The 25,087-nt window shown below is 43.1% G+C and overlaps 1 protein-coding gene and 1 long non-coding RNA gene across 4 annotated transcripts in view; one reads left to right on the forward strand and one right to left on the reverse strand.

The window, feature by feature from the left end:
* Positions 1-221: 221 nt before the first annotated feature.
* On the reverse strand, positions 222-4,253 carry irx5a (iroquois homeobox 5a). The gene is made up of 3 exons (XM_041895422.2): positions 3,553-4,253; positions 2,094-2,499; positions 222-1,578 (listed from the first exon to the last, which is right to left on the reverse strand). Exons 1-3 carry the CDS (start codon positions 3,793-3,795, stop codon positions 872-874), a joined length of 1,356 nt encoding a protein of 451 aa, XP_041751356.1. The 5' UTR covers positions 3,796-4,253; the 3' UTR covers positions 222-871.
* A 2,048-nt stretch (positions 4,254-6,301) lies between these two features.
* The window catches only part of LOC121580470, a 48,852-nt gene continuing 30,066 nt past the window's right edge, over positions 6,302-25,087 (forward strand). For all 3 annotated transcript variants that reach the window (XR_006003070.2, XR_006003069.2, XR_006003068.1), the window contains exons 1-3: positions 6,302-6,709; positions 19,704-19,796; positions 22,582-22,786. This is a non-coding gene — a long non-coding RNA (uncharacterized LOC121580470). The remainder of the gene's footprint in view (positions 6,710-19,703; positions 19,797-22,581; positions 22,787-25,087) is intronic.

The raw sequence follows: 25,087 nt of genomic DNA on the forward strand, positions 1-25,087 counted from the left end.
TTAACAGTTTTGCCACGCCTTGGAAATAGTAATGAGCTCTAAATTTGGCATAAAATCGAACTCATTACTGGAGTTCGCCACCTGATTGCTTTGCTTATAACACGTTGCGGTTGGAAAGTAATTGGGTTAAACGACTGGGCCTCCAGTTACGCCATTGTTATCATATTCACCTTCATAAGTATCCTCCTACTGCACACGTAGAAAGGAATAGGAAACATAGAGCCAGAAATATACATATATTCAGTAAACTCGTGCCAACATCTTTGGCCAAACCCCACAAAAATGTAAATATTTGGGTAGACCTAAAAGGCTGTAGGCCTATATGTTTTTCACACGAGAATTTGAGAAACGTTGACATGTTCTCATGTTGTATAAAGTTGGAGTTCTCTTTCTGAATAGAAAATTGAATTGATACACCTGTCACGGGGTAAAAGACCACAATCCCATCGATAAATATATCTTTCATATTCCATAATGTGTTTCTCTTTCAAGACCTTCTGACACATTTGATAATAACAATTGCCTCCCCCCTCCCGCTCCTCCCAGAATAATCGCTGCACACGTGTATTTTTTTTCTCATAATTTACTTCAAAGATAGTGTATTGTCCATTTTAAATACAAAAATGCTACATTAAATATACATATTAGTCTTTAATACAAATAGACTAAGGCGGCTGCAGCGATTAAGACCATTCTTGTTACATCTTTAGGATTAACCATTCAGAAACTAACATTTTAGGATAAGCATTTACTCAAAAAATAACTGTTCGCAGAATTTTGCTTTATCATTATTATTTGTCTTATTTTTTTTTGTAATGCAACCACAAATAATAAATAAAAGTCCGATGGATTTTTGAAAGGGATCAAGGTATTAAATGTTTGACATACCTTTCTTTAGTTCATAAGGGGAGTCTTTACAAATATCTACCTGCGTTTGGCCTCTGCCTTTCTGGCTTTCTCTTACCAAAGCTTCTGCTCTATTTAACACAGTCTGGTTTAATCCATTGAAATGTGCGGTGGAGCCCGTGCCCGAGCCGTGATTGCTGTGACTGTGAAGATGTCCAAAGCTGCCATAGTTCGTGTAGCCCGGGTAAAAAGGGGACGTGTAGTAGATAGGCCTGGATAGGACTGTGCTGTTTGGGAGAGGACACTGGGGGGAGGACCGTGATGGTGACGCTGCATTGGTGCTGATCACTGTGCTGTGACCCATCCCATGGCCCTGCGGCCCGTCACTGCTGCTCTTACACCTGTCTGAGGACGTTGCGATCTCAGCCAGGGACCAGAGTTTGGGTTTAGGGGCCGATGGGGACGAGTGAATAACAGATGTAACGTTGCTGTTTACTGTGCCCGGCGCATGGCCCATTTCTGACGGCTTGTCTTGCGCAACGAGCTCGGTTCCTCCACGAGACACGGCGGATGGAGACGAGGTGGTGGGTTTAGCAGACTCGGGCAGTAACTCTGTCCGCTCCCCTTGGTCTTTTAATTCCGAGTCGCTCAGAAGGGGATCCATTTCTTTGCCATGATTCTCCTCTTTAAATCTGTCGCAAGCTATGTCCCCCGGGTTCAGCAATTTATGATCTGCAGTGAGAGAGAAACAAGAGTTAAGTTACTGTGATTTTTTAAAATAACATTGTGACATAAGATACAGATAGGCTACCAATATGTTATAGTCCCCTAATTCATACACTCATGCGTTCATATTTGTGCATATGCTAATTACCATAATAATAGGCCTAGTTATGATAATAAGTAGGCTAATAAATAATAGGCCTGCAAACAACTAGGCCTACAACTAGTGAAAACCGTGATATTAATGATTGTGTTTTAATCGTAAAAATGATCATTAGGCGGTACACAGCCCAGTCCACCAGCTGCAGCCCGCCTTATTATGCAGTTAAAGATAAATCGAATGCTAAACACTTTACGTCACCAGCAATTTTCAGCCCATGTTAAGTCAAATGAGGGGAGTTCAAGGTGATTATTATTTAAAGCAATTGTCCCATTATAAATAATATACCACCATTAACCAGCAATCAATTTTGCGCCCTGAGTGGAAACGACTGCGATAAAAAATTGATGATTTTTCTTCAGACCTGACTCTGTGTCTGTCGAGTCTCCCTTTTCTGTCGGCTTGCTAGGCTCGTCGTCGTCATTCTTTTCCAGATCGATGTTCTCGTCTTCCTCCTCGTCCTCGCTCCGGTTTCGTGGAGTCCAGGTCATCTTGTTCTCCTTCTTTAGCCTCCTCCTGGCATTGGCGAACCAGGTGGACACTTGGGTGAGGGTCATTTTGGTGATGATGGCCAGCATGATTTTCTCGCCCTTGGTGGGGTAGGGGTTCTTACGGTGCTCGTTCAACCAGGCTTTGAGAGTGGCGGTGGCATCCCGGGTCGCGTTTTTTCGGTATGCCGGGTCACCGTAGGGGTATGAACCCAGGGGAGCAGCGTAGGGGTGATATCCTATAGACCCAGCCATGCCCGTCGTGTGGTCATAGGGAGAACTCTGAAAACAAAGCCGTCGAAGTCAAAAAAATGCTTTTCAGATAATTGTCAATGACTCATGATAATTAAAACAGTACAAAAGAAGTGTCAAACAATAACAAGGCACCATAATAAACACACACACAAACCACACACACACACACACACACACACACATTCACACACACACCTCTGACATTTAGGTTGTTTACAATAAATCACGCATCAGATGCGTCAGCAATGCACTTTTTATATTTTACACAGATGGACATCGACAATGTTATTTTTATCAACTTTGTTTTCCTTTGTGCGTTTTTGTATTCAAGATGCGCCTGTCTTGCTGCCTCTGTAGCCACCGCAAAGTAATCTATGCGTAGTGAAAACAACCTAATTTACAAATTAGATAAAGCATCATGCATAACAGGCCTATTATGTCTTCTCTTCTCATATTTTTACCAAGACAGGATTTTATTACAATTATTTCCCACCATTCTTCAGCTGGCCTACATACCTGGTTTAATTTGCGTTTAACTGCGTGCTCAACTCACTTTCAGATTTAGAACATGTTAAAAAATCAGGAGTTGTGTTCCCAAATGAACGAACATTTGGTCAATGCCCACAAAAACAACCGAGTAGCCCTAAATAAACGAGTTTGTAATTTCGCATAGACTAATAAAGACCTTCTCTAACAAATAACTATAGAATATAATGTGTTCCACCGAGGTTGGGAGCTTGCTGTTTGTTCTTGTATGCAAACTGCTTCAACACAACGACCTATTTCATTGCTCATTATTTACAGAAAAATTGCAGAAAAAAAGAACCCTAACATGCTAATTAGCCTAATTAGTTATTTTGCATGTTTCTCACTGCATCAAAATGGCTGGGCCTATTTACAACTAACTTACCCAAATGTAAAAGAGTCATCAGCAAAATACAGACGCACGCTAAACCAGAAATACATTTGCCTCATTTGCACCATGCTAAAATTCTACACATAGGCCTACCAACAATACAACAAAATATTTTCCACATTTTTTTACACTCGGAAATGTCGATTATATGCTCTCTCACTCACCACGTATGAAGCAAAAGTGGCGGCCGCCCCCGCCTCCGCACTGTACGGGAGATGGGAGTTGTACCCGGGCGAAGCGCTGGTGAACGCGGTAGATCCGGCATAAGGAGCAAAAGCCGAGCCAGATGAGGATCTACCAAGTTCTTCGGTCCTGGGTCCCGATATAACGCTGGTGCTGTACGCCGGGCATGAATACAGCGCCAAAGAAGCGGACGGCTGGTACAAGTAGCCCTGAGGATACGCCATGGTGAAAGCCCCGAAAGTAAGCCACTTACTTGCGCACTTTTCCTCTTTATTTTCTCATGCACTGTCCGATCTCAGTCATAGGAGTCTCGTATCAACAGACCGCTGTCTGTTCCCCTCTAAATGACTGTGTTAAAAAGTAAAAATATAAACAAATACATAGACTTAGATATAGATTATTAGTCGCTGATAGTCAGCTACAACTGACCGTTGTGTTTGCTTGCTGCGCTCTATTTTTCCTCTCTCTCTCTCACTTGCTCCCTCTGTCTCATGCCGTGCAGAATAAGTTTTTTGCCTTCGGATGGGGGCTTTGCTTGGGAAAATGTCCTGCCAAGATGCTAAGTTGGAAATTGAGGATTCTGACGCCTACTACGTTCTTCACGCTCCTCCTCTCGGGGTGTAGTCATCGAAGGAAAAGGCAAGCTTATGCTGGGTTAATACCACAGCCCTGCCTATCTCTCTCTCTCTCTCTCACTCACTCTCTCCCTCTCCATGTTTTCTTTTTTCTCCCGCTTTTCCCCCTCCCTCTCTCCCTCTCTTCTCTCACTAACAATCCCTCTCCCGCTATTTCTCTATTTTTTTTCCTCTACAAGGCTCGGTGCTGTAGGACTCAAGTGCGCCAGCCCCTGGATGGCGATATCATGCGAGCCAGTAGATCAACTCCAACTTTCTTCTTATTCTAAATACACGAAGCCGTCACTTTCACACTTGATCAATAACAAATGGGCTGTTGTCTGTCAGGAAGAGCTTGCCAGATACTGAATGGAAAAAAGTGCTCCATGTTCTGTGCGCTGCGCTTCTTTTTTCCATGGTTTATGGTTTATTGTTTATTTTGAGAGTAAAACTTGTCTTTTTGTATAGATGCCTCGTAACAGCCTAACTGACTGTCGGTGATCCTACGTTAAGTTAAAATCCGCAACCGGAGCTAAAAAGGGGCGACGGTTTTTGATTTTGATTTATTTTGTGCATATCGACATTCTTATGCCAGACGCATTTTGCGTTAGGGTAAGACATGGCAAGATCATGCATAAATTATGGCGCGAATAATACACAGTAGAATATAAATATTACCTTTATCCCAAACAATTTAGGTCTGGCTGTTTGTGTAAACGTTAATTTTTTTCTTAACCAGCAATTTGTAATATTTGCCGAAATCTCTCAACTGTGGGATAAGCATCTCTTAACGTGTGACAGCTGTTAACTGAAGCGGCTGCTAAATAGTTTTCTCCATATATCCAGGAATAAACCAGTCAGATACACTCTCTCGCTCTCTCACCCCGAAAGTCATAAAAGCTCCAAGCGAAGGCAGATTAGTACCATATGAACTACAGCAAATCCGCTATGACCACTGGATGTAATCTCCTTTGATGCCACCAGATACGTTTCTTTGCAGAAATATGGATAGTCCCGATTTATTTAATATCGTGCGGTTATCGGCCATTATGGATATCCAGATTTTTCATTTCTGCACAATGGCTTTTTACGCACCTGTGCCATAAATGAATAACTCCAGAATAATGTATTACATTATCATGAGTATAATGACAGGCCAATAATAATAGGCCTAATGATAATATAGTTATTTATACTCTTATAATAAATAACCAATTCATAATTAGTTAGGCTATACTATTATAATAGTATTTCTATTATAATAATATTGCAGGAGTTCTTTTTTAACTTGTAATTGTTTTATATTTAGAAAACACATTTTAGACTCATATTCTAACCATATTAAAGGTATAATAATGCATATCCGGATTGAATCTAACATGTCAATATTTTTTTTGAATACAGACATCCACAGGCCTTATAGTCACAGTGCTGATTGTCTCTGGCTTTATAGTTCAAATCTCCGATAAACCGAAAGGGATCGCTGTAGGCGCTGCTAAAATGTGTGTGCATAGTGTCACGTGTTCTTAAGCTCTGAAACCCTATCGAGAGCAGCAGAGAGTGATGACGCTGGTACGTGAGCCAATGCAGAGTTCGGGAAAGGCAAGAAAGACACATACATGAAGAGAGAGTAATGATGATGACAATGGTACTAGAAGACCTACTTTTACAACCACCCGCAGTGCTATGATAGCCGAACTAATTATTGTTACCCCGACACTTTTTCTTCCTCATGTTCTTGCAGCAAAATCTATGACAACACATGTATATAAGGTTAAGGATACTAATGTTGATATTGTTTATACTATACCTACTACATCTATTATTGAAGAGGTCTACAACTAATGATATCCTACTCTACCGATGATGATCATTATAATGCTAATAGTACTACTACTAATAATAGTACTACTATTATTGGAAATATGTTGCCATTAATAAACTGAAAACAAAGTCAAAATCTTATTTAATGGTAGGCCTATGTCAATGTATTTCCCTTTTAAGCAGGACTACAATATATATGTGTGACTCGCTGCCATAAAGGTATAGGCTACTGTTGTTTATAAATATTTTTTAAATATAGACTACAAATAACTATTAGCCTATAATTGATTTCTATAATATACAAATGAATCAATAATAAGCTAATGAAACACCAACTCAAGTGTAATTGTACTTTTCCCATTGAAGTTGTCATGAGTGCCTTAAGCCACATTCATTGCATTATTGGCCAATTATATTTACTGTTCTTCAATGAGGGACGTAATGAATGGCCAATGCTCAGTCACTCATCTCTGAATAGCATACCGGTTACCAGGGATACCGAGAGAGGAGAGAGGCATTTTGAATGACGTCAATATGCATTGATACTCTATTATCGACAATAATGACTACCACGGCACCATACGCGCATGATAAGAGGTCTATTCTGAAGTAGGAGGAGGAGGAGGTGTGTGTGTGTGTGTGTGTGTGTGTGAGATCACAAGGAGCCGGAAAAACACTTACAGCTCGTGCTGAGGAAAAGGTAGGAAACGGATAATTTTCCTTTACAGAAATATACCCTAGCTGAAGTTGAGTGCTCTCTCGCTTATTTAATCGGTGATAATATTATAATAGAGCATAATCAAATACATGGGATAAAATTGTCTTCAAGTATAGGCTACTGTCTGCATGTTATAAATATGTCATACCACTTCGTAGCGGTGTATTAAGCTCTTCTATATGTATTTCAAACCAACGGTACATTCTACTTATATTTAAATATATGAAACGTCATAGTTGTCAAAACATAGGTTTGATAAGATATAGAAAAAATGGACAATAAATGGACATATCCTATGACAGGTTCCAGAAAAAGATTTACGCACACACACTCTGCTGGACATCTTTGACTGGAAGCTATTCCAAGTGTCTTACACTTATTTTACTTTTGTATATATATGCAAAAGCAGTACAATTCAGACAGCTTCTGTAGGACTAGTCCACACTGGTCGAGAAAGCAGTAGCAGAAGAGAGAGCCCAGCGGTGGAGCAAACCAAACATGCATATGAAGGATGAAGCATCACAGTGAAAATGCCTGAGGGAGTAGGCGTAATCTAATGTGGATTTAGAGACTATTATTAGAAAGCATTAACTATTGTACTAGACTAATTGCCTCTCGCGTTCACAGAGATGATGGTTAAGTTTAATTAAGTTGGTTAACGTCAAGCGCTTGACAGATTCCTTCGTTGGTGCAAGGTCAGGTGTGCTGTGCTCTCTAGAAAGCAGTGGTTGGTTGGTACCTACAGGAGGGGAACCCGCTTCAAGTATTCATAAGGATTTTAGCCCTTTTAAATCTGTGTCCTAAACCGATTAGTTGACACCAATTTTTCTTTGATGTATTAGCTGTGGGCTTTTGCCACTTGGAAGCCAATTGAAATTCAAAACAGTTTCGCTCCCAATGCTTTGGGGAGATCTGCTGCAAATAATGGATGTTATTTATTTTTGACCTTGCAATTTTTTTAATTAAATGATTAAACATACGTGCACTGCGTCCCTCGACTGAACAACTGCACTGAGTTTGCGGATACTATTGCTGACAACAGCAAGTCATTGTGGCTATATAGCCTACTAACTAGTTGTAAAAGCATTAGTGATTGAATCACCACTACTAATATTTATCTTGTATCATAAGAAGTTTTTGGGATATTTCATGTAATATTATTCTAAATGTGCATGATTTTGTTTTTACCAAATTACCAAATATGAAAATATTAAAAACCATGATAATACACATTGTGCTGTTTGTGTGTATTTTTTTGTTGGTTCATTTATTATTTCATGTATGCACACATTTACTAATGCAGTCATATCCAAGTATTTCTTATCTTTATCATTTAACTTCCGTTTTATAATGTGGTCAGAAGTGAGCAGTGTGTACGGCCATCTTTGTTGTGTGATGTCATGCTGCTATCCAGTTTTACTAGAGATGCCTACAGATGGTGGCATGGAGATCACATCAGACTGACATTCAGGTCACTCTCCTTTTACTTCAAATTTGAACCTAACTGTAATACCCAGCCCAAACATTTGAAACAAACATTGAAATTACAAAACAAAAATTCCCCTATTCTCAAGACATTACATTTTTTGTCATTACATACAATCATTTGAAATAACTAGTTATAATAACATACTTATCACTATAGTATACACCAGGGTAACATTTCAACTGATTTGGTCCCCTTGATATTTTTCTTTTCTAGGTCACTTCTGTCTGTGTCTGTCTGTCAATCTGAATTAAGATGAATGGGGCTAGAATGAGTCCACTCCTCTTTCTCTGGAGCCTGTCCTCCCCTCTGCTCCCCTCTACCCCAGGCTGAATGGCAGGGCTGGGGTTGGCTAAGTGTTGAAATGATGACCCTATTATCACCATGATGAGAAGCGATTCAGAAATGAGAGATATCAGACAAAGATTGGGCCTTCTCCCCTCTCTCTCTCTCTCTCTCTCTCTCTCTCTCTCTCTCTCTCTCTCTCTCTCTCTCTCTCTCTCTCTCTCTCTCTCTCTCTCTCTCTCTCTCTCTCTCTCTCTCTCTCTCTCTCTCTCTCTCTCTCTCTCTCTCTCTCTCTCTCTCTCTCTCTCTCTCTCGCATCCCACTGCCAACTGTGCAGATTATGATTGATTTGCTCGAGACGGATTGCAGGAAGCAGACATTGATTTTTCAATGTCTTATCAAAAAATATATTTACAGTTGTATCCAGCTTTTCTATGGGCCATCACGTCCCACCCCACCCCACTCTGTTTTCTCTCTAAAGGGATAATACACCCTACTCCATGACAAGACAAATTACCTGTAATTTTATTTTAGAAATGAGTCAATAGCTCTAGTGAGTAAATGAATATTGATTGGGCATAATGAAGCCTGAGTAAAGGGAAAACGAGCTCTTTGAGGCAGGGGCCTCTCCCATCAGCACCTAGCTAACCTCAGCCTGACTGCATGAGATCTGCTCTGTGGTGAACCCACGCCACCACTGTTATTATGCTATTATGTGCACTGTGGGAGAAATAATGCACATTTTATGCACATTATAGACCTATGATGATCCGCTTACCAGTTGTGTTGTTAGCCTAAAGATCACAGATGGTCCATGCTCATAAAGTGCACCGTATTCATCCCCCTTTCCTATGCCTCTCACTGGTGTATAGGTAAACTGATTCATGATCAGAGGGAATGTCTGTCTGTTGTCTTACCAGATATAAGAAAAAAACTATCATGCAGGACTTGTTATGATAATGCTATAGGTTCCATGTGGTTGCCGTTTCATATGCATATAATATATGACAACTCCTTTGAAGCTGTTTAGGTGTTCAACCTGAAACGCCTTCATAAAGGCACAGCGGCGCTAAATATAAATCAACTACTGGAATGATGATATACAGTACTGCACATCAACCCAGTCTAGTGTGGGTGTGGGTTATACCCTGGATAATAGCATTTTACTAATCCAATATAAATTGTGTGAGTGAGAGTTGTGGATTGGCAGTTGGGTAAAACGTTAGAGATGCTGCTTGCTTATGTATGTGAAGGGTAATAGAAGCTGATGAGGTTGATGATAGATCACAGCCCAGGTAGTGTAAACACATTAACCCCCCAGGGCTGCTTGGTTATGTTGTGTACATGAGATATCTCCCATAAGCCCCCTCTCTTCCCCTCCCATCAGCCCCCTCTTCTTCCCCCCCCCACCCTCTTCACCCTCTCCGCCCTCCCCTCCTCACCCCTCTCTCCTCACCACTCTTCTCCCCCATCAACCGCCTACCCTTCCTCCTCACCCTACTAGTTTGGAGCACAAACTACCACCAGCCGTACCAGTAGCAGCAGCAGCTACGTACCATAATCTGTCAACATGCCCTTTAATTGGAGCTAGGGAGAAAACAACACATGCTAGTTCCCAGTTCCAGTTGTGCTGTTGATCTCTTGGTGCAGATGTCAAAGAACACGCAGTTCAAGAGAGGAGGAGAGGAAAGGAAATGATCCCTGGAGAGATTGTAGCATAATTAAAAGTGTATTTTAATAGGCTTGTAATGCTGAAGTGAACACATTCCAGTCTTGTTGCCTTAAGTAGAGGGTGAGCTCTGTGGCTGGCTGATGGTTGGAGGAGGGCAGTGGGGTTCTGCTGAGGGAGCTTGTAAACAATATTACCCTGACCGTCATCAGACAGGCAGGCTCCGCCTGGTGTCGGTCACTGGCTGCACTTATGGCTACTGTCTGACTATGTCTGAAATGGCACCCAATTCCCTATGTAGTAGGGAAGCCCACATAATAGGGCTTTGGTCAAAAGTAGTGCACTATATAGGCAATAGGGGCCATTTTGGACTCAACTCAGCACTTTGCCCTCGTTCTTTCCCACACACCTCCGTTCCATCATGTCTTTTGTTTCCCTAAATGAGGTCTTTTCATCCAGAACACCACCTCTCTCTCTCTCTCTCTCTCTCTCTCTCTCTCTCTCTCTCTCTCTCTCTCTCTCTCTCTCTCTCTCTCTCTCTCGCTCTTCCTCTCTCCTCCTTCTGCCTATAGCCACTCGGGCCAGTTCTGTCTGTCTACCTCCTACTTTAAACCCACTACAGACCCAGCGGTAGGTTACAGTGAGAAAAGGGATAGCAGGGCCTTGATTTGAGGCCTGTACACTGTAATCAAATGAGCCTGGTTAAAGAGCAGAGTAGAGCAGAGTAGTAGGAGGAGTAGTATGTTCTGCTGTGCATTTCAGTGCAGCGATGTTGCTTTTGTGTTTTCTAAGGGAGGCCTTTGATGCCATATCCTCTTACCTTTGTAGTCCTAGCAGCCATGTTTCATAAACACACAATGGAAAACATCCTCGAACATTTGAAATGTAGATTGCTCTCTCTCCCAGCCACTCTGCATTCCGCACGTGCCCAGTCACATTCTCCCTCTCCTTCTCTCTCCCAGCTCTGAGGTATAGAGTTACCTCTCCCACTGCCTTTGATACACTTACACGTCTTACAGTCAATCCCCACTGTTCTGTGTGTCATGTATAATCTGCAGAAACAACAATGCCAACATGGTTTTATTCTCTGTAATGAAGTATGTATTCCAGTGCAACAGTGGTGCTGTGTTCTCTGTATTCATCACAGTGGGTTTTTGTTTCAGGACAATAACCACCAGCCAGCAGCTTTAACACACTGTGCTGTATGATTAGTATGAGGAAGAGCCAGGTGTAAACTGACAGCAGAATGTGATGTAGACGTTGTTGTCTGTATAATCACATCTCTCTGGATATTGTTTTTATTACACGTTAGTAATAAGCTACTAAATTGTGGTACACTGTATAAACATACTGTAGAGGCAATAGTAAACATGAAATTATTGTCCACATTGTTGTCTTTGTAATCAATTTTGTAATGGTAATGATGGTGTCATATATGTCCCACTCTATGACGCTGTTGTTGTCCTCCAGACTGAGCGGAAATCCTCAGTCAGGCCCTTTTTTGAGAGATGGACACCACACAGCAGCTGACACACTGCCCTGGGCCCTGGGTGATAGAGCCAGACGCAGCGCTCCTCTCCTTAATGCCCCACACCTGGTGCAGATCTGGAGGGGCTTCCACCACAGGTACTGTCTTACGTCCTCTCAATCCCCTAGTCAAAACCCTCAGGTATTTCCTCCCCAGTGAATGTCCATGAGGCGTGTTTGTTTCCCTTTGCCACCCGACTCTCAGCTCAAGGCCCAGTGTGTGTGTTGTGGTTTAGGATTAATCTGGTGGTGTCTATAATCCCACAGTCCCTCCTCCTCATGACTCACTCCTTTCCCCCTTATTTCTCTGTGATGTGTTTAACAACTGGACGCACTAGCTATCTGCGAGTACTACTCACCTTTCAGCTGCCTTACAGGCACATCTGCTGCATGCCGTAGTGACTAAAACTGAGACGCCATAGCTAACCAGCTAAGGTAAACACAGCAGGGAGATCAAAGGAAAGGCAGGCTGCAGGCTCGGCTGCCGCTACGCCACCTGAGTGTGTTGACGACAACGCACCGGAGCGTGACATGACCTGGGAATGGAGACGCCTTTAGAGTGGAATACCCACTTTGTGCCATTTATTTTGATCCAGACCAAAACAAGCCGCAGGCCTAATATAGTTCTATAGATGTGACATAGTTCTGCGGATATGACTCAGTTATGTTGAAAAGTGTTGTGTTGAAAAGTGCTGTGTTGAAAAGTGTTGTGTTGAAAAGTGTAAATTCTATTGTTTTGTTGTTGTTTCCTAAAAGGTATTGTATCATCCTTCATATTATTGAAATAAAATGTAACCTACTTAGAAAATACTGTACTCAACATTTGCATAATTAAAATAGGATATGAACGATACTATTATTTTATAGATGTGCTTTATTTGTGTTGACATGTGACTCCTTCCTCCCTGATGCAAATGAAACCTAAACATTAGTGGAGGTGAAGGCAAGCGTGGCACATAAAGGCTTCTCTGAGCCTCCAAACACTTTTAACAGACAACTATCACTAATCACTCCCAGTGCACTGTGGCGTGTAATTACTCTGCCAAACGTTTGCCTTTCAGAGTTTAGCACCGGGAGCCCTGACCTGCGCTTCCCTGTCTGTCGTCACCACGCCGGGTGTGTGTGGTGTGGGCTGTCTCTCTCTCTCTCTCTCTCTCTCTCTCTCTCTCTCTCTCTCTCTCTCTCTCTCTCTCTCTCTCTCTCTCTCTCTCTCTCGTTCTCTCTTTCACACTCTCTCTCTTTCGCTCTCTCTCTCTCTCGTGCTCTCTCTCGTGCTCTCTCTCTCTCTCTCTCTCTCTCTCTCTCTCGTCCTCCTTCCCCTTTACCGTGGGCTGGAAGCTGAGCCTCCCTCTCAATATTTAGAGAAAGGTCCTCCACGCGGGAGAGGAGAGGAGGAGAGGGCTGACTGAGGTTGGTGCTTCCGGCTTTGTGGGCGCCCATTTAAACAGGCTTTGAAACCTTAGCCATCCGGAGATCAGAAATAGCCTTATTGACTGGGCCCAGAAGTGAATGAGCACACAGGGTCCTGAGAGTTCACCCTGCAGAGCTGAGCACAGGGGACGCATGCTAGAACGCTCTACAAAGGGCTACAGACATTAATTATACATTAGAGAAAAATAACAGTACTGGGGATTATTTTAAGGGTTTTCAATGGTTCCATTTCAGGGGTGAATTACCACTTTGTGTTTGGATTGTTTCTACAATTTACTGCTCATATTGTTTTAAAAACCCAGCATCTCAGAATATTACCCCCCCCCCTCTCTCTCTCTCTCTCTCTCTCTCTCTCTCTCTCTCTCTCTCTCTCTCTCTCTCTCTCTCTCTCTCTCTCTCTCTCTCTCTCTCTCTCTCTCTCTCTCTCTCTCTCTCTCTCTCTCTCTCTCTCTCTCTCTCTCTCTCCTTATTTACTAAGGAGGTTGTCTGTCTGCTGTGTGTGATGTGTCCTCTATCTGTGTGAAGGCTGATAAGATGACACGATGCAAATGCGCTGTGAAAGGAAGCTGCCTGGAGAGCAGAGCAGGTAGGCAGTACAGAGCAGGTAGGCAGTACAGAGCAGGTAGGCAGTACAGAGCAGGTAGGCAGTACAGAACAGGTAGGCAGTACAGAGCAGGTAGGCAGTACAGAGCAGGTAGGCAGTACAGAGGAGAGAAAGGGAAGGAGAAGGAAGGGGATCCCATAATGACTATTAGCTGGATTTCACGGCTGCCTCTGATCTCCTGCTATGACAGGGGCCTTTATGAGAGGCTGTTTGTGCCAGGATCACTGCCTGGCTCCCCCTGTCCTGTCTCAGAGTATAATGACAGACACACACACACACACACACACACACACACACACACACACACACACACACAGAGAGAGAGAGAGAGAGAGACACACACACACACACACACACACACACACACACAGAGAGAGAGAGAGAGAGACACACACACACACACACACACACACACACACACACACACACACACACACACACACACACACACAGAGAGAGACACACAGAGACACACACACACACACACACACACACACACACACACACATACACAAAGAGAGAGACACACACACACAGAGACACACAGAGACACAGACACGCATGCATGTAACAGACACATGCAAGCAAACACCAGCTGTACAGTGGATGATGGGACGCTATACAAGACGTTGGTTTGATTTTATTTTTACATACTTTTTCTGGTTGTTCTTATTATTTTATCATTTCGTTGTTATTCATTAACTTTGGCCATTGTGGTGAGGTTTTGGGGTGAAGTACTGTAGGTCTTTCCCGGGGCAATAGATAAAACATTTTAGCTTGTCATACGGCACATCCATTTAAAGAGTAGTGATTATTTTAGCATGTAATAAAATGTAAAATGTCTATCATTATCTTAATTTCAAAAGTACATTTGCAAGATATCGCTATGCCAATACACCACTAAACTTACCGAGCTTCATTTGACTGTCTCTCTCAGTAGCTGTGATATTGTAAAGGGTTTTCAGAAAGCTCTATTTTATCATTGATGAAGTAATTTCACTTCATCAGTGGGTTGTGACTAAAAATACAGGCGGGATTAGCTTCACGACCAGACTATCTCAGCAGGCTTTGATAACATAATGGGAGCTGGCTGCTCATGCTAACAACGATCTGATATGGGTTTATAACTCTACAAAACTACACAAGATACTTCAGGGTTTACAAAAATATATAAAATGCGATGATCATTTTAAATTCTCAGGAGAAAATGGAGTGTCTCTTTCTGTGTTAATTCCTTCGTTGAGACATATTTTGAAAAGATGAAAACACTCTCTCTTTACCGCCTGTTCTTCTTTCTATTCCACACAAATTAGCTATGGTCCTGGAGGGCAAACTGAGAGGAGGTTACTGGAAGACTATGTGTTTAATTAATTGAAGAATGCTCAAATTGCTTTTACAGTTGTTATGTGAAGTGAAAAAAAAGAATCCGTGTTGCCAGTACTCAACCATAATTAGTACCCAGGGGAATTAAATATTTAGCATTAGCCATGTTGCACCACTTAGGACACAAATGTCTATTTTAGCTATGAAAGCAATGCTGTCTTAAGTGCAGCGTCTGTAGAAGACAGCTGTGGGGAGCTGAGGGGAGCAGGCTGGTGTATTTCACTGAGACACCCCAGTGGTCTGGGGGACAGGAGGAGTCCTTCCACATAGGGCATGCGGAAGAGATATGGCAGTTGAATTCCCATGGGTTAGGCATTACTCAAAGTATTTAGGTTTCTAATTAGACCACGGGACTTCATCCATCGCTGATGGCCTCACTGGGAACCAATGAGAATCACCCCCACTATGAGAGAGAGAAAGAGCGAGGGAGGTGAGAGATTGAGAGAGAAGAGAGAAAAGAGACCAAGGGAGAGAAAAGCCCTTGTTTATTCAAACTTTAATTAGACATTGACTTTACAGTAATCGCTTTAGGGGTGTGTAGTAGGGTTCTAGAGAGGGAGGCTATGGAGCCTTAGTGAGCTGTGGCTGTGGTAGACGATGGCAGGAGAGCCATTGGAGACCTACAACCAGCCCCATCTTTAACTGTCCCTTTTGGTTTGAGGGCTGGAGGTGACAGTCAACTGGGGTTCACGCTAGGCCACCTTGCCTGGGGGATTCTCCTCGATCCTCGACTTTACCACCGATTGGTCCATATGTAGTTAGCTATCTTAGGCATCAACAGCTGACCACAGCAACTGCTGGACTTGACAAAGTGCATCAGGTTACCAGCTAATGAGAAGTAATAAGGGTTATCCCAACTTCACAAGACTTTGATCTTCATGCACAGCGGGATTTAGAAAGGGAGTCAAAGAAGGTACTTTGGAGATTGGATTCGGAATCTGAACCCTGTTTTCTGTGTGTATAGTGGAGGCTTGAAGAAAGACAACATAGTGGTAATTAAATGTACTAACTTTGGACGGGGAGCTGAATGTTTTCACTGTGTAACATATCTGGGCTCAACAGAAATTGATCTCTTGGATTAGACACCAGAGGGGACTACACAGGCAATTACCCCTCTAAATGGTATATTCATCTAGAATGACTGTTGTCAGATATAGGCCTTGGGCAGATACATAATCCACTGTAATCTTACAGTGTTGTGACACTCTCACCATAGGGTCAACACACCCTGAAGGCATTTATTCAGCTCGTATCTGACTCGTTGTATAAAGGGTTTATGTGTGATAATGTGGCCATTAAAGTTAGATTTAAAATAAAAGCCTAATGGTTTCTAGCTGTAAATCATGTTCTGCATGCACAAAACAACAAGCATGTAATACTGATTTAAACCAGTATATTAGCTGTTTGGCAATATTTTACTTTCTGAAATTCAATTCTTACTAGTTCACTTGTTAAAAGAACATTGAAAACCCTCCACCATCCCATAAAACAATTTAATCTCAGGATTATTCAAAATGTAAGAATTAGGCTGAAGAAAATCCATGCGTAAAATTACTGTCCATTCAACTTCAGGCAACATTTCCCAACAGTGGGAAATATGTTAATTTGGGTTCCTAAAGTAGTTTAATCCTCAGGTTATTTAATTTCCCCAAATAGCCTGAGTTGCGTTGGGACAGCAAGAAATGGGCTAAAGCCCACTGCCTGAAAATGAGAGAGAAAACCAATGGCCTGAGAGAAGGGGGAGAGAGTGAGAAACAGAGTGGTAGAGATTGAGAGAAACAGCAACAATTCATAATGATCTCAATAACTGCCAATTGAACTTTCTGCCACCCTCTGTCTTTCCCAAAATCCCTGGTGATATTTGTAATTCTGAGACCAGTCATTGGCCCATATAGCGTTGCCACAGTGCTACCCGCTCATAACAAGAACCTGGCAGAGCCCCAGAGTTCAGTGCATTGCCTACTAACAGTGCCCTCCTTCCCCCTATCCCAGCGTCTACAAACAGTGACCTCCTTCCCCCTATCCCAGTGTCCACAAAGATTGCCCTCCTTCCCCCTATCCCAGTGTCCACTAACAGTGCCCTCCTTCCCCCTCCCAGTGTCCACTAACAGTGCCCTCCTTCCCCCTATCCCAGTGTCTACTAACAATGCCCTCCTTCCCCCTATCCCAGCATCTACAAACAGTGACCTCCTTCCCCCTATCCCAGTATCCACAAAGATTGCCCTCCTTCCCCCTATCCCAGTGTCCACTAACAGTGCCCTCCTTCCCCCTATCCCAGTGTCCACTAACAGTGCCCTCCTTCCCCCTATCCCAGTGTCCACTAACAGTGCCCTCCTTCCCCTATCCCAGTGTCCACTAACAGTGCCCTCCTTCCCCCTATCCCAGTGTCCACTAACAGTGCCCTCCTTCCCCCTATCCCAGTGTCCACTAACAGTGCCCTCCTTCCCCCTATCCCAGTGTCCACTAACAGTGCCCTCCTTCCCCCTATCCCAGTGTCCACTAACAGTGCCCTCCTTCCCCCTATCCCAGTGTCCACTAACAGTGCCCTCCTTCCCCCTATCCCAGTGTCCACTAACAGTGCCCTCCTTCCCCCTATCCCAGTGTCCACTAACAGTGCCCTCCTTCCCCCTATCCCAGTGTCCACTAACAGTGCCCTCCCCTATCCCAGTGTCCACTAACAGTGCCCTCCTTCCCCCTATCCCAGTGTCCACTAACAGTGCCCTCCTTCCCCCTATCCCAGTGTCCACTAACAGTGCCCTCCTTCCCCCTATCCCAGTGTCCACTAACAGTGCCCTCCTTCCCCCTATCCCAGTGTCCACTAACAGTGCCCTCCTTCCCCCTATCCCAGTGTCCACTAACAGAGCCCTCCTTCCCCCTATCCCAGTGTCCACTAACAGTGCCCTCCTTCCCCCTATCCCAGTGTCCACTAACAGTGCCCTCCCGCCCCATGTCTGCTCTCAGTGCTCCATTGTGTGTAACCACTGACCGTGCGGCTGCTCTCCTTTCTCCTCCAGCAAATAATGTGGAAAAAAAATGGATAGCGTAGAAAAGAACAACCAAAGCTGTTGCAGACTGTTCAACTTGAGAGAGGACAATGCAAGTGCTAAACCATCAGTTTGAATGCTGCAGTGGATCCTTTGAAGAGCAGAGCGCAGACTTCAGAAAGAAAAAGTAGTTTTACTCAGAGTTATTTGGTTTGGACAAAAAACAAGTCAACACTGTACATCAACAATCACTGACATTTGTTGAGAAGTTCATGCACATTTACATTAAAAAAAATACCTCATAGTGATGATGGAAGTTCTGTAATGTAATTCATTTGGATTTTGGGAGAACAAAAGTCTAGATTTGAATCTCCACTGCTGTATTATATTATGGTGGGGGTAGCCAGGGTTTGGTCAATTCACCAGACACTTGTTTCCTAAATGTGGCCTGAGTGGGTGATTCTCAGACACATGAGAGAAACCTGATATATTTACAGATGTATTTATGGTACTTTTTACCCCTTTTTCTCCTCAATTGGTAGTTACAGTCTTGTCCCATCGCTGCAAGTCCCGTACGGACTCAGGAGAGGCATGCTTCCTCCGAAACACGACCCCGCCAAGCCGCACTGCTTCTTGACACGCTGTTCACTTAACCCGGAAGCCAGCCACACCAATGTGTTGGAGGAAACACTGTACAGCTGGCGACTGAAGTCAGCGTGCATGCGCCCGGCCGCCACAAAGAGCCTCTAGAGCGCGATGGGACAAGGACATCCCAGCGGGACAAACCCTCCCCTAACCCAGACGACGCTGGGCCAATTGTGTGCCGCCTCATTGGTCTTCCGGTCGCGGCCGGATCAGACACAGCCCGGGATCGAACCCGGATCTGTAGTGACACCTCTAGCACTGCGATGCAATGCCTTAGACGGCTGCGCCACTCGGGAGGCCCTTATTTACAGAATTAACGACACACTCCATCCACCACATAACAGCTGTCCGCTGCACTTAGCTGATTGAGAACTGGGCCTGTTCTGCTCTGCTCTGCTCTGCTCTGCTCTCCTCTCCTCTCCTCTCCTCTCCTCTCCTCTCCTCTCCTCTCCTCTCCTCTCCTCTCCTCTCCTCTCCTCTCCTCTCCTCTCCTCTCCTCTCCTCTCCTCTCCTCTCCTCTCCTCTGCTCTGTTCTCCTCTGCTCTCCTCTGCTCTGCTCTGCTATTTGTGGAGCCTTGTCATTGAACAGTTGGGCAGGTTGATGTGTGGTTAGCTCTCTGTCCTGACGGACGCTAGAAATCAACACTGACACTCCCATGCAAACGCAAACACTTGTTCAGGCAGATTGGTTGTGTCGGGACCGGATACCAAAATACCTCTTTTGTTCAGTGTGTGTTACTGTAATGTGGATTAGGCCACTTGTCCACACAGTACAATCGTTATATGGACAGTATCTAAGCACTGGAAATAGTGAGATGTTAGCTGTGTAGCATTCTAGTGTTTAGCTCTACAATATATGTTATATGTTACTGAACTGAGTAAACATATTCAAGGCTTGTTTATTACACAAGGTTGTAAGTTTTGTTTTCCAGTTAAATGTTTCTGTGTTTTGTTCACTCCAGGCAGAATTCACAGAGAGTGAGAGAGGGCATCAGGCTATCCCCACTCACGGCTAGCAAAGTTGTTCTCCGCGTCGGGACTACAAGAACAGAAATGTAAGTAAAAAGATAAACCATAATTTATACTCTAGATGAAACTTATTTTTCACTAGACACCTTAGAGATATTTCACGAGGCACTTTAGAGATATTTATAATTTTATATACTTGAATTTTGTGGATGTCACTGTATATTCACTAACCCATATCCATATGTCTGTGGAAAGCTATGAATGCAAAGCCAGACAGTAAACAATATATCATAACATATAATAGGAATAATGTCCCTTTGATTTTTGGAGATCCGATCTGAACACCTGTCACTTTTTGGCAAGGGCACACCCCAGCACCAGGTCTCCCCTGCTGGAGTTGGGGGAGGGTGTGTGTGTGTGTCAGTGTCTCAGTGTGTGGGTCTCAGTGTGTGTGTGTGTGTGTGTGAGAGAGAGAGAGGTAGAAGATGAAACAGCCGTGGAGGAGGTGTTGATCACAGCCAGACAGGGTGAGTGACAGACAATACCTGCTGTAAAATTCCCTCACATCTCCGCTGATCTGTATTCATAGATCTTGTCTGCTCCGCACCGCCAAATTGTACCCCACACCACCCAGCTCCTTTAGCGCGCACCGCCCCACTCCTCACACTCACTTCACTCCTCAACTCACGTTAGACCCCTCTCCTTTTCTTCCTGAAGTATTTACCATGTCTTTGTTCTCTGTCTAAATGATAGCTCTGATCACTAGCTAGAGAGGCTGAAAGAAGCTCTCTCTCTCTCTCTCTCTCTCTCTCTCTCTCTCTCTCTCTCTCTCTCTCTCTCTCTCTCTCTCTCTCTCTCTCTCTCTCTCTCTCTCTCTGACAATATGGACTTTCTATATTCCACCACTCCACTCCTAATCTCACCTAATTCGGATTCTTCAAATGTAAGTCTTTCCCATTTAAGTGTGTTCTCAGACTCCTAATGCCTAACAGATGTCTGGTCTGTGTCATGTTTCTTTGTGAAGGATTGTGAACGGGGTTGAGTACTCAATGAGTAAAAAGCTCATGCAGAATGAACATTTATTCATCCCTCTCAACGCTGCTTGAAATGTCCTCACATTATATACCAGTATTTAGTAACGCCATACATTGTTTGGTTACGATGAAATATCTGGATGACGCTGATGGAAGTTTACGTATGATCTTTGTCAGAGCTATATCAAAGGTGGAACTGGAAAAAAAGAGCATGTCTGGTACATGTCCTACCCCTATCCTATGGTTGAGCCCAGTGCACCAACTTCCTGAAACACAATCTATGTTACAACAGAAAACATACTTGAGAGACACGACTACACAGAGTCAACCTGTACAACTGAATTAGTTTTGTTGTGGCAGATCTAGGCAATAGTTTTGACTGACTATGTGTCGTTTAATTTCTGCGGGAATTGTTTTGACAAAACAAGTTAGTGTAAAAGTGGGAAATGTCGGCTAAAACAAAAGGCTGTTTCTTTTTGCAGCTATGTGAAGCATGTGTCAGTCTTCAGTGCGGTGTTCCACTGGAAGTGACATCAGAACCCTGGAGGGCTTGTGCAGGAAGAGAAGGAGCTGTTTTGATATGATTTCACAGAACATAGAGGGTAGACCAAACAGAGCAGTCTCTGTGCTTGTGTCTGTCTATCTCTGTTGTTAGAATCTCACTATACAAACAGTAGCAATGAACTTGAAGGTGCTTTGCCATGCGGGAGTGGATCTTTATTTTTCTGTCTGTCACCTGCAATGACTGCAGACTTAAAGTGTAATGGATTGTGTTGCTAATTTATTCTTTATTGTGAACTTGGTATTTTCTTTGACATGGATGTCGGCAGACTGGGGAGTGTCTGTCTTCCATAACTTCATCATCCTGGCCACTGAACAAGACTGACTGACATGAAACTGCCAGAATAAAGGATACCCCAACATAAAGTGTCTTAATAGGGCGTTGGGCCACAACAAGCTGCCAGAACATCTTCAATGCACATTGGCATAGATTTTACAAGTGTCTGGAATTCTATTGGAGGGATGCGACACCATTTTGTTGATGGTGGTGGAAAAAGCTCTCCCATAATTTTTCACAACTGGGCATTTTTATACATGACCCTAAGCATGATGTGATGTTAATTGCTTAATTGACTAAGGAACCACACCTGTGTGGAAGCACCTGCTTTTAATATACTTTGTATCCCTCATTTGCTCAAGTGTTTCCTTTATTTTGTCAGTTACCTGTATTATTTTATTTATCATATTATCTCAGATTGGGTTGACTGAGTTTCACCTACATTCTGATTGGGTGTATAGTTCAAGACGACCATATGAACCACCAACCTGATAGAATGTCACTGGACAGAACCAGTGATTGACCCTATAGGTGAACAGAGCTCCTTAGTGGCTGTATCTAGCCTGGCCTGTGTCTGGCTCGGAGGTGATGATGCCCACAGCCAATCAGAGATTGATGGAGGGCAGACACCAGCAGCAGGAATGAGCTCTGCGCTTTGAAGTCCTCCATATGGAGGGAAATTGATATATCAGTTTAAGCCCCAGACCCTATTAAAGGAGGCCCTGTCAGGTTAATGTAATATCATCCACATTACCCCGAACCCCATTCAGGCCGCTCGGACAGGGCCCTAATTTCTGCCCTGGCCCTGCTCGACCCACTCGCACCAATCTCATTTTAACTTCTCCCATCAGTAATGTTCCTTCCTTTGGAGGCACTCCGGTGTGGAGTAAATCACACAGTCAAACACTGTCTGGGTCCATCCCAGACACTCTCTCTCTATTTCTCAGCATCTCTCTTTCGCATCTCTCTCTCTCTCTCTCTCTCCCTCTCTCCCTCCAGCCCGGGATTCTTGTGGCATTAGGATCGCATGCCGTTCGGCCAGTCAGTGGAGGGCCTCGGTCTGTCAACCCCCCACTCCCCCTCACCCCTCCATCGCTCAGTGGGCCCCCTACTCCCACCCTACCCTTCTTCCAGCTAGGCCTCACCCGGGCATTCTCTGTCCCCTGGTCAAAGAGACCAATCAAAGGACCCCGGGACCTCAAAGGTGAGCCCTGGTCTCATACATTTTTAATGGCATGCAGAAACACATTTACATAAAAAATGTAGAGTGGTGTCTTTTCAATTCAGACATCCTGTATTTATTATTAAACATTTTGTCTTTGGGGTCAGATCACTGGATATTGGCTGTCCATCAGAATCAAGTCTCAGGCAGCCTCCCAAATGACACCCTCCCACTGGACACAGACGTCAATTCAACGTCAATTCCATGTTGGTTCAACGTAATTTCATTGAAATGATGTGGGAACAATGTTGATTCAACCAGTGTGTGCCCAGTGGGCTGTTCCCTACATAGTGTGCTAGTTCAGGGAATAGGGTGCCATTTGGGATGAAGCCTCAGTGTTTTAGGGAGCGTTGGTCCGACAGATAGATCATCTCTATGTTTAATAGTTTCTGGTTATTCACTTTGATCCATCTCCTTCTGTCTATAGTCATAAGGCTACATCTATCTGTGACATCAAAAGGAAATAGATATTCTAAACCCTGAGAACTAACATGTGTTCTATTACGTGTCTGGGTTAGGTGATCCCCGTACCATTTCTGATACAACAGCTGCTGTTAACCTGCTATGGTCAGGCCTGTGTGAGTGACGTTGCTCATCTGCTAATCTTCACCTAGTATAGGTACACATTTGTAAAGGAGATGGGACCTTTTGCTGATATGGATTGGATTTAGACAGAAGAACCAAAGTCTTTCAGGTCACATTCAAATACAACTGGCCTGTTTATAGTTTTAGGTCTGTAATAGTATTATTATTATTATTATTATTATTATTATTATTATTATTATTATTATTATTAGTAGTAGTAGTAGTAGTAGTAGTAGTAGTAGTAGTAGTAGTAGTAGTAGTAGTAGTAGTAGGAGTAGTAGTAGTAGTAGTAGTAGTGGTGGTGGTGGTTGTTGTTGTTGTTGTAGTAGTCGTAGTACTGGTAGTAGTAGTATTAGTATTAGTATTAGTAGTAGTAGTAGTAGTGAGTGGTAGTAGTAGTAGTAGTAGTAGTAGTGGTAGTAGTAGTATTAGTAGTAGTAGTAGTAGTAGTAGTAGTAGTAGTAGTAGTAGTAGTAGTAGTAGTAGTAGCAGCAGTAGTAGTAGTAGTAGTAGCAGCAGTAGTAGTAGTAGCAGCAGTAGTAGTAGTAGTAGTAGTAGTAGTAGTAGTAGTAGTAGTAGTAGTAGTAGTAGTAGTAGTAGTAGTGACTGGTAGTATTAGTATTATTATTATTATTATTATTATTATTATTAGTTGTAGTAGTAGTAGTAGTAGTAGTAATAGTAGTAGTAGTATTCAAGCCTCCTTTTGCCTACTACAGTATTGGACTAAAGACTGAGAATAAGGCTTTCAGGCTTGAACAAATTAGTATTTAGATATGTTGTGTTAGATCTATGCCCATGCAAATTCATTATTCTCATCAACACTGTAGTGGGTAGTAGGATTAAACCCTATGTTGTTCCAGTTATTGGCCTCTCCTGAGACATTATGTTGTGACTGATTGTCTGAGCTGCATCAGATCCATCAATTGAATTCAAAGAAAATGTTATCCATTACTCCCCAAATCCAAACAGCAGATGTTATGGGGTATTTGTAAGTCGACTTCCTTTATTATGTTAATAACCCTATCTTCTCATATACACCATTTCCATTTGAGCTGGGTAGGAAATCATCAAATGGATTTGGCTCCTTCAATAACTGATGTTTGACATTCTGTTGATGAGATGAAATATGAAATATTTCAAAAGCGAATGGCATATGACAATCACACAACGTAAAATGTCTTTTGAATGAGCGGGAGATCACAATGCCATCCTGTCACCATGTTCTGTTTTTAAGACGCTGTCTTGTATAAATGTAGCATTGATTATATTCTTTTGAAGTGTACAGACAACAAAGGATAGGGACATATTGTGGATACAATGCTTGCACTTTTCTTAATTCTCTTGATTTCTATTAGCATAAAGCATGAAAACACATCAACGCTCATAGTACAGTATTACCGTAATAATGCACTGTGGAAACACAGGGATACACTATCACATTGTACATGATCTCTTTTTACTAGTTCTGTTTCCCTTTCTTTTTTATTTAACTCACATTCACTCAGACACTCACCCTGGTCTCAGAGCATGCCCTTTCCACTCTGTGACCTGCCACACCCTGTTCTGTGTGTGTGTGTGTGTGCATTTGCGTGTGCGCACGTGCCTATGTATGTGTTTTTTAGTGTGTGTGTGTTTCAGTGTATGTGTGTGCGTGTGTATCTGTATGTGTGTGTGTGTGTGTGTGTGTGTGTGTGT

Source organism: Coregonus clupeaformis, unplaced genomic scaffold, assembly GCF_020615455.1.
Source record: "Coregonus clupeaformis isolate EN_2021a unplaced genomic scaffold, ASM2061545v1 scaf0622, whole genome shotgun sequence".
NCBI classification, from domain to species: Eukaryota; Metazoa; Chordata; class Actinopteri; order Salmoniformes; family Salmonidae; genus Coregonus; species Coregonus clupeaformis.

Coding starts and splice junctions, on each gene's coding strand:
- irx5a (XM_041895422.2), bottom strand. CDS start 3,795: ATGGCGTATCCTCAGGGCTACTTGTACCAGCCGTCCGCTTCTTTGGCG. Junction 2,500..3,552: donor CCACTTTTGCTTCATACGTG/GTGAGTGAGAGA, acceptor CTTTGTTTTCAG/AGTTCTCCCTATGACCACAC. Junction 1,579..2,093: donor CTCGACAGACACAGAGTCAG/GTCTGAAGAAAA, acceptor CTCTCACTGCAG/ATCATAAATTGCTGAACCCG.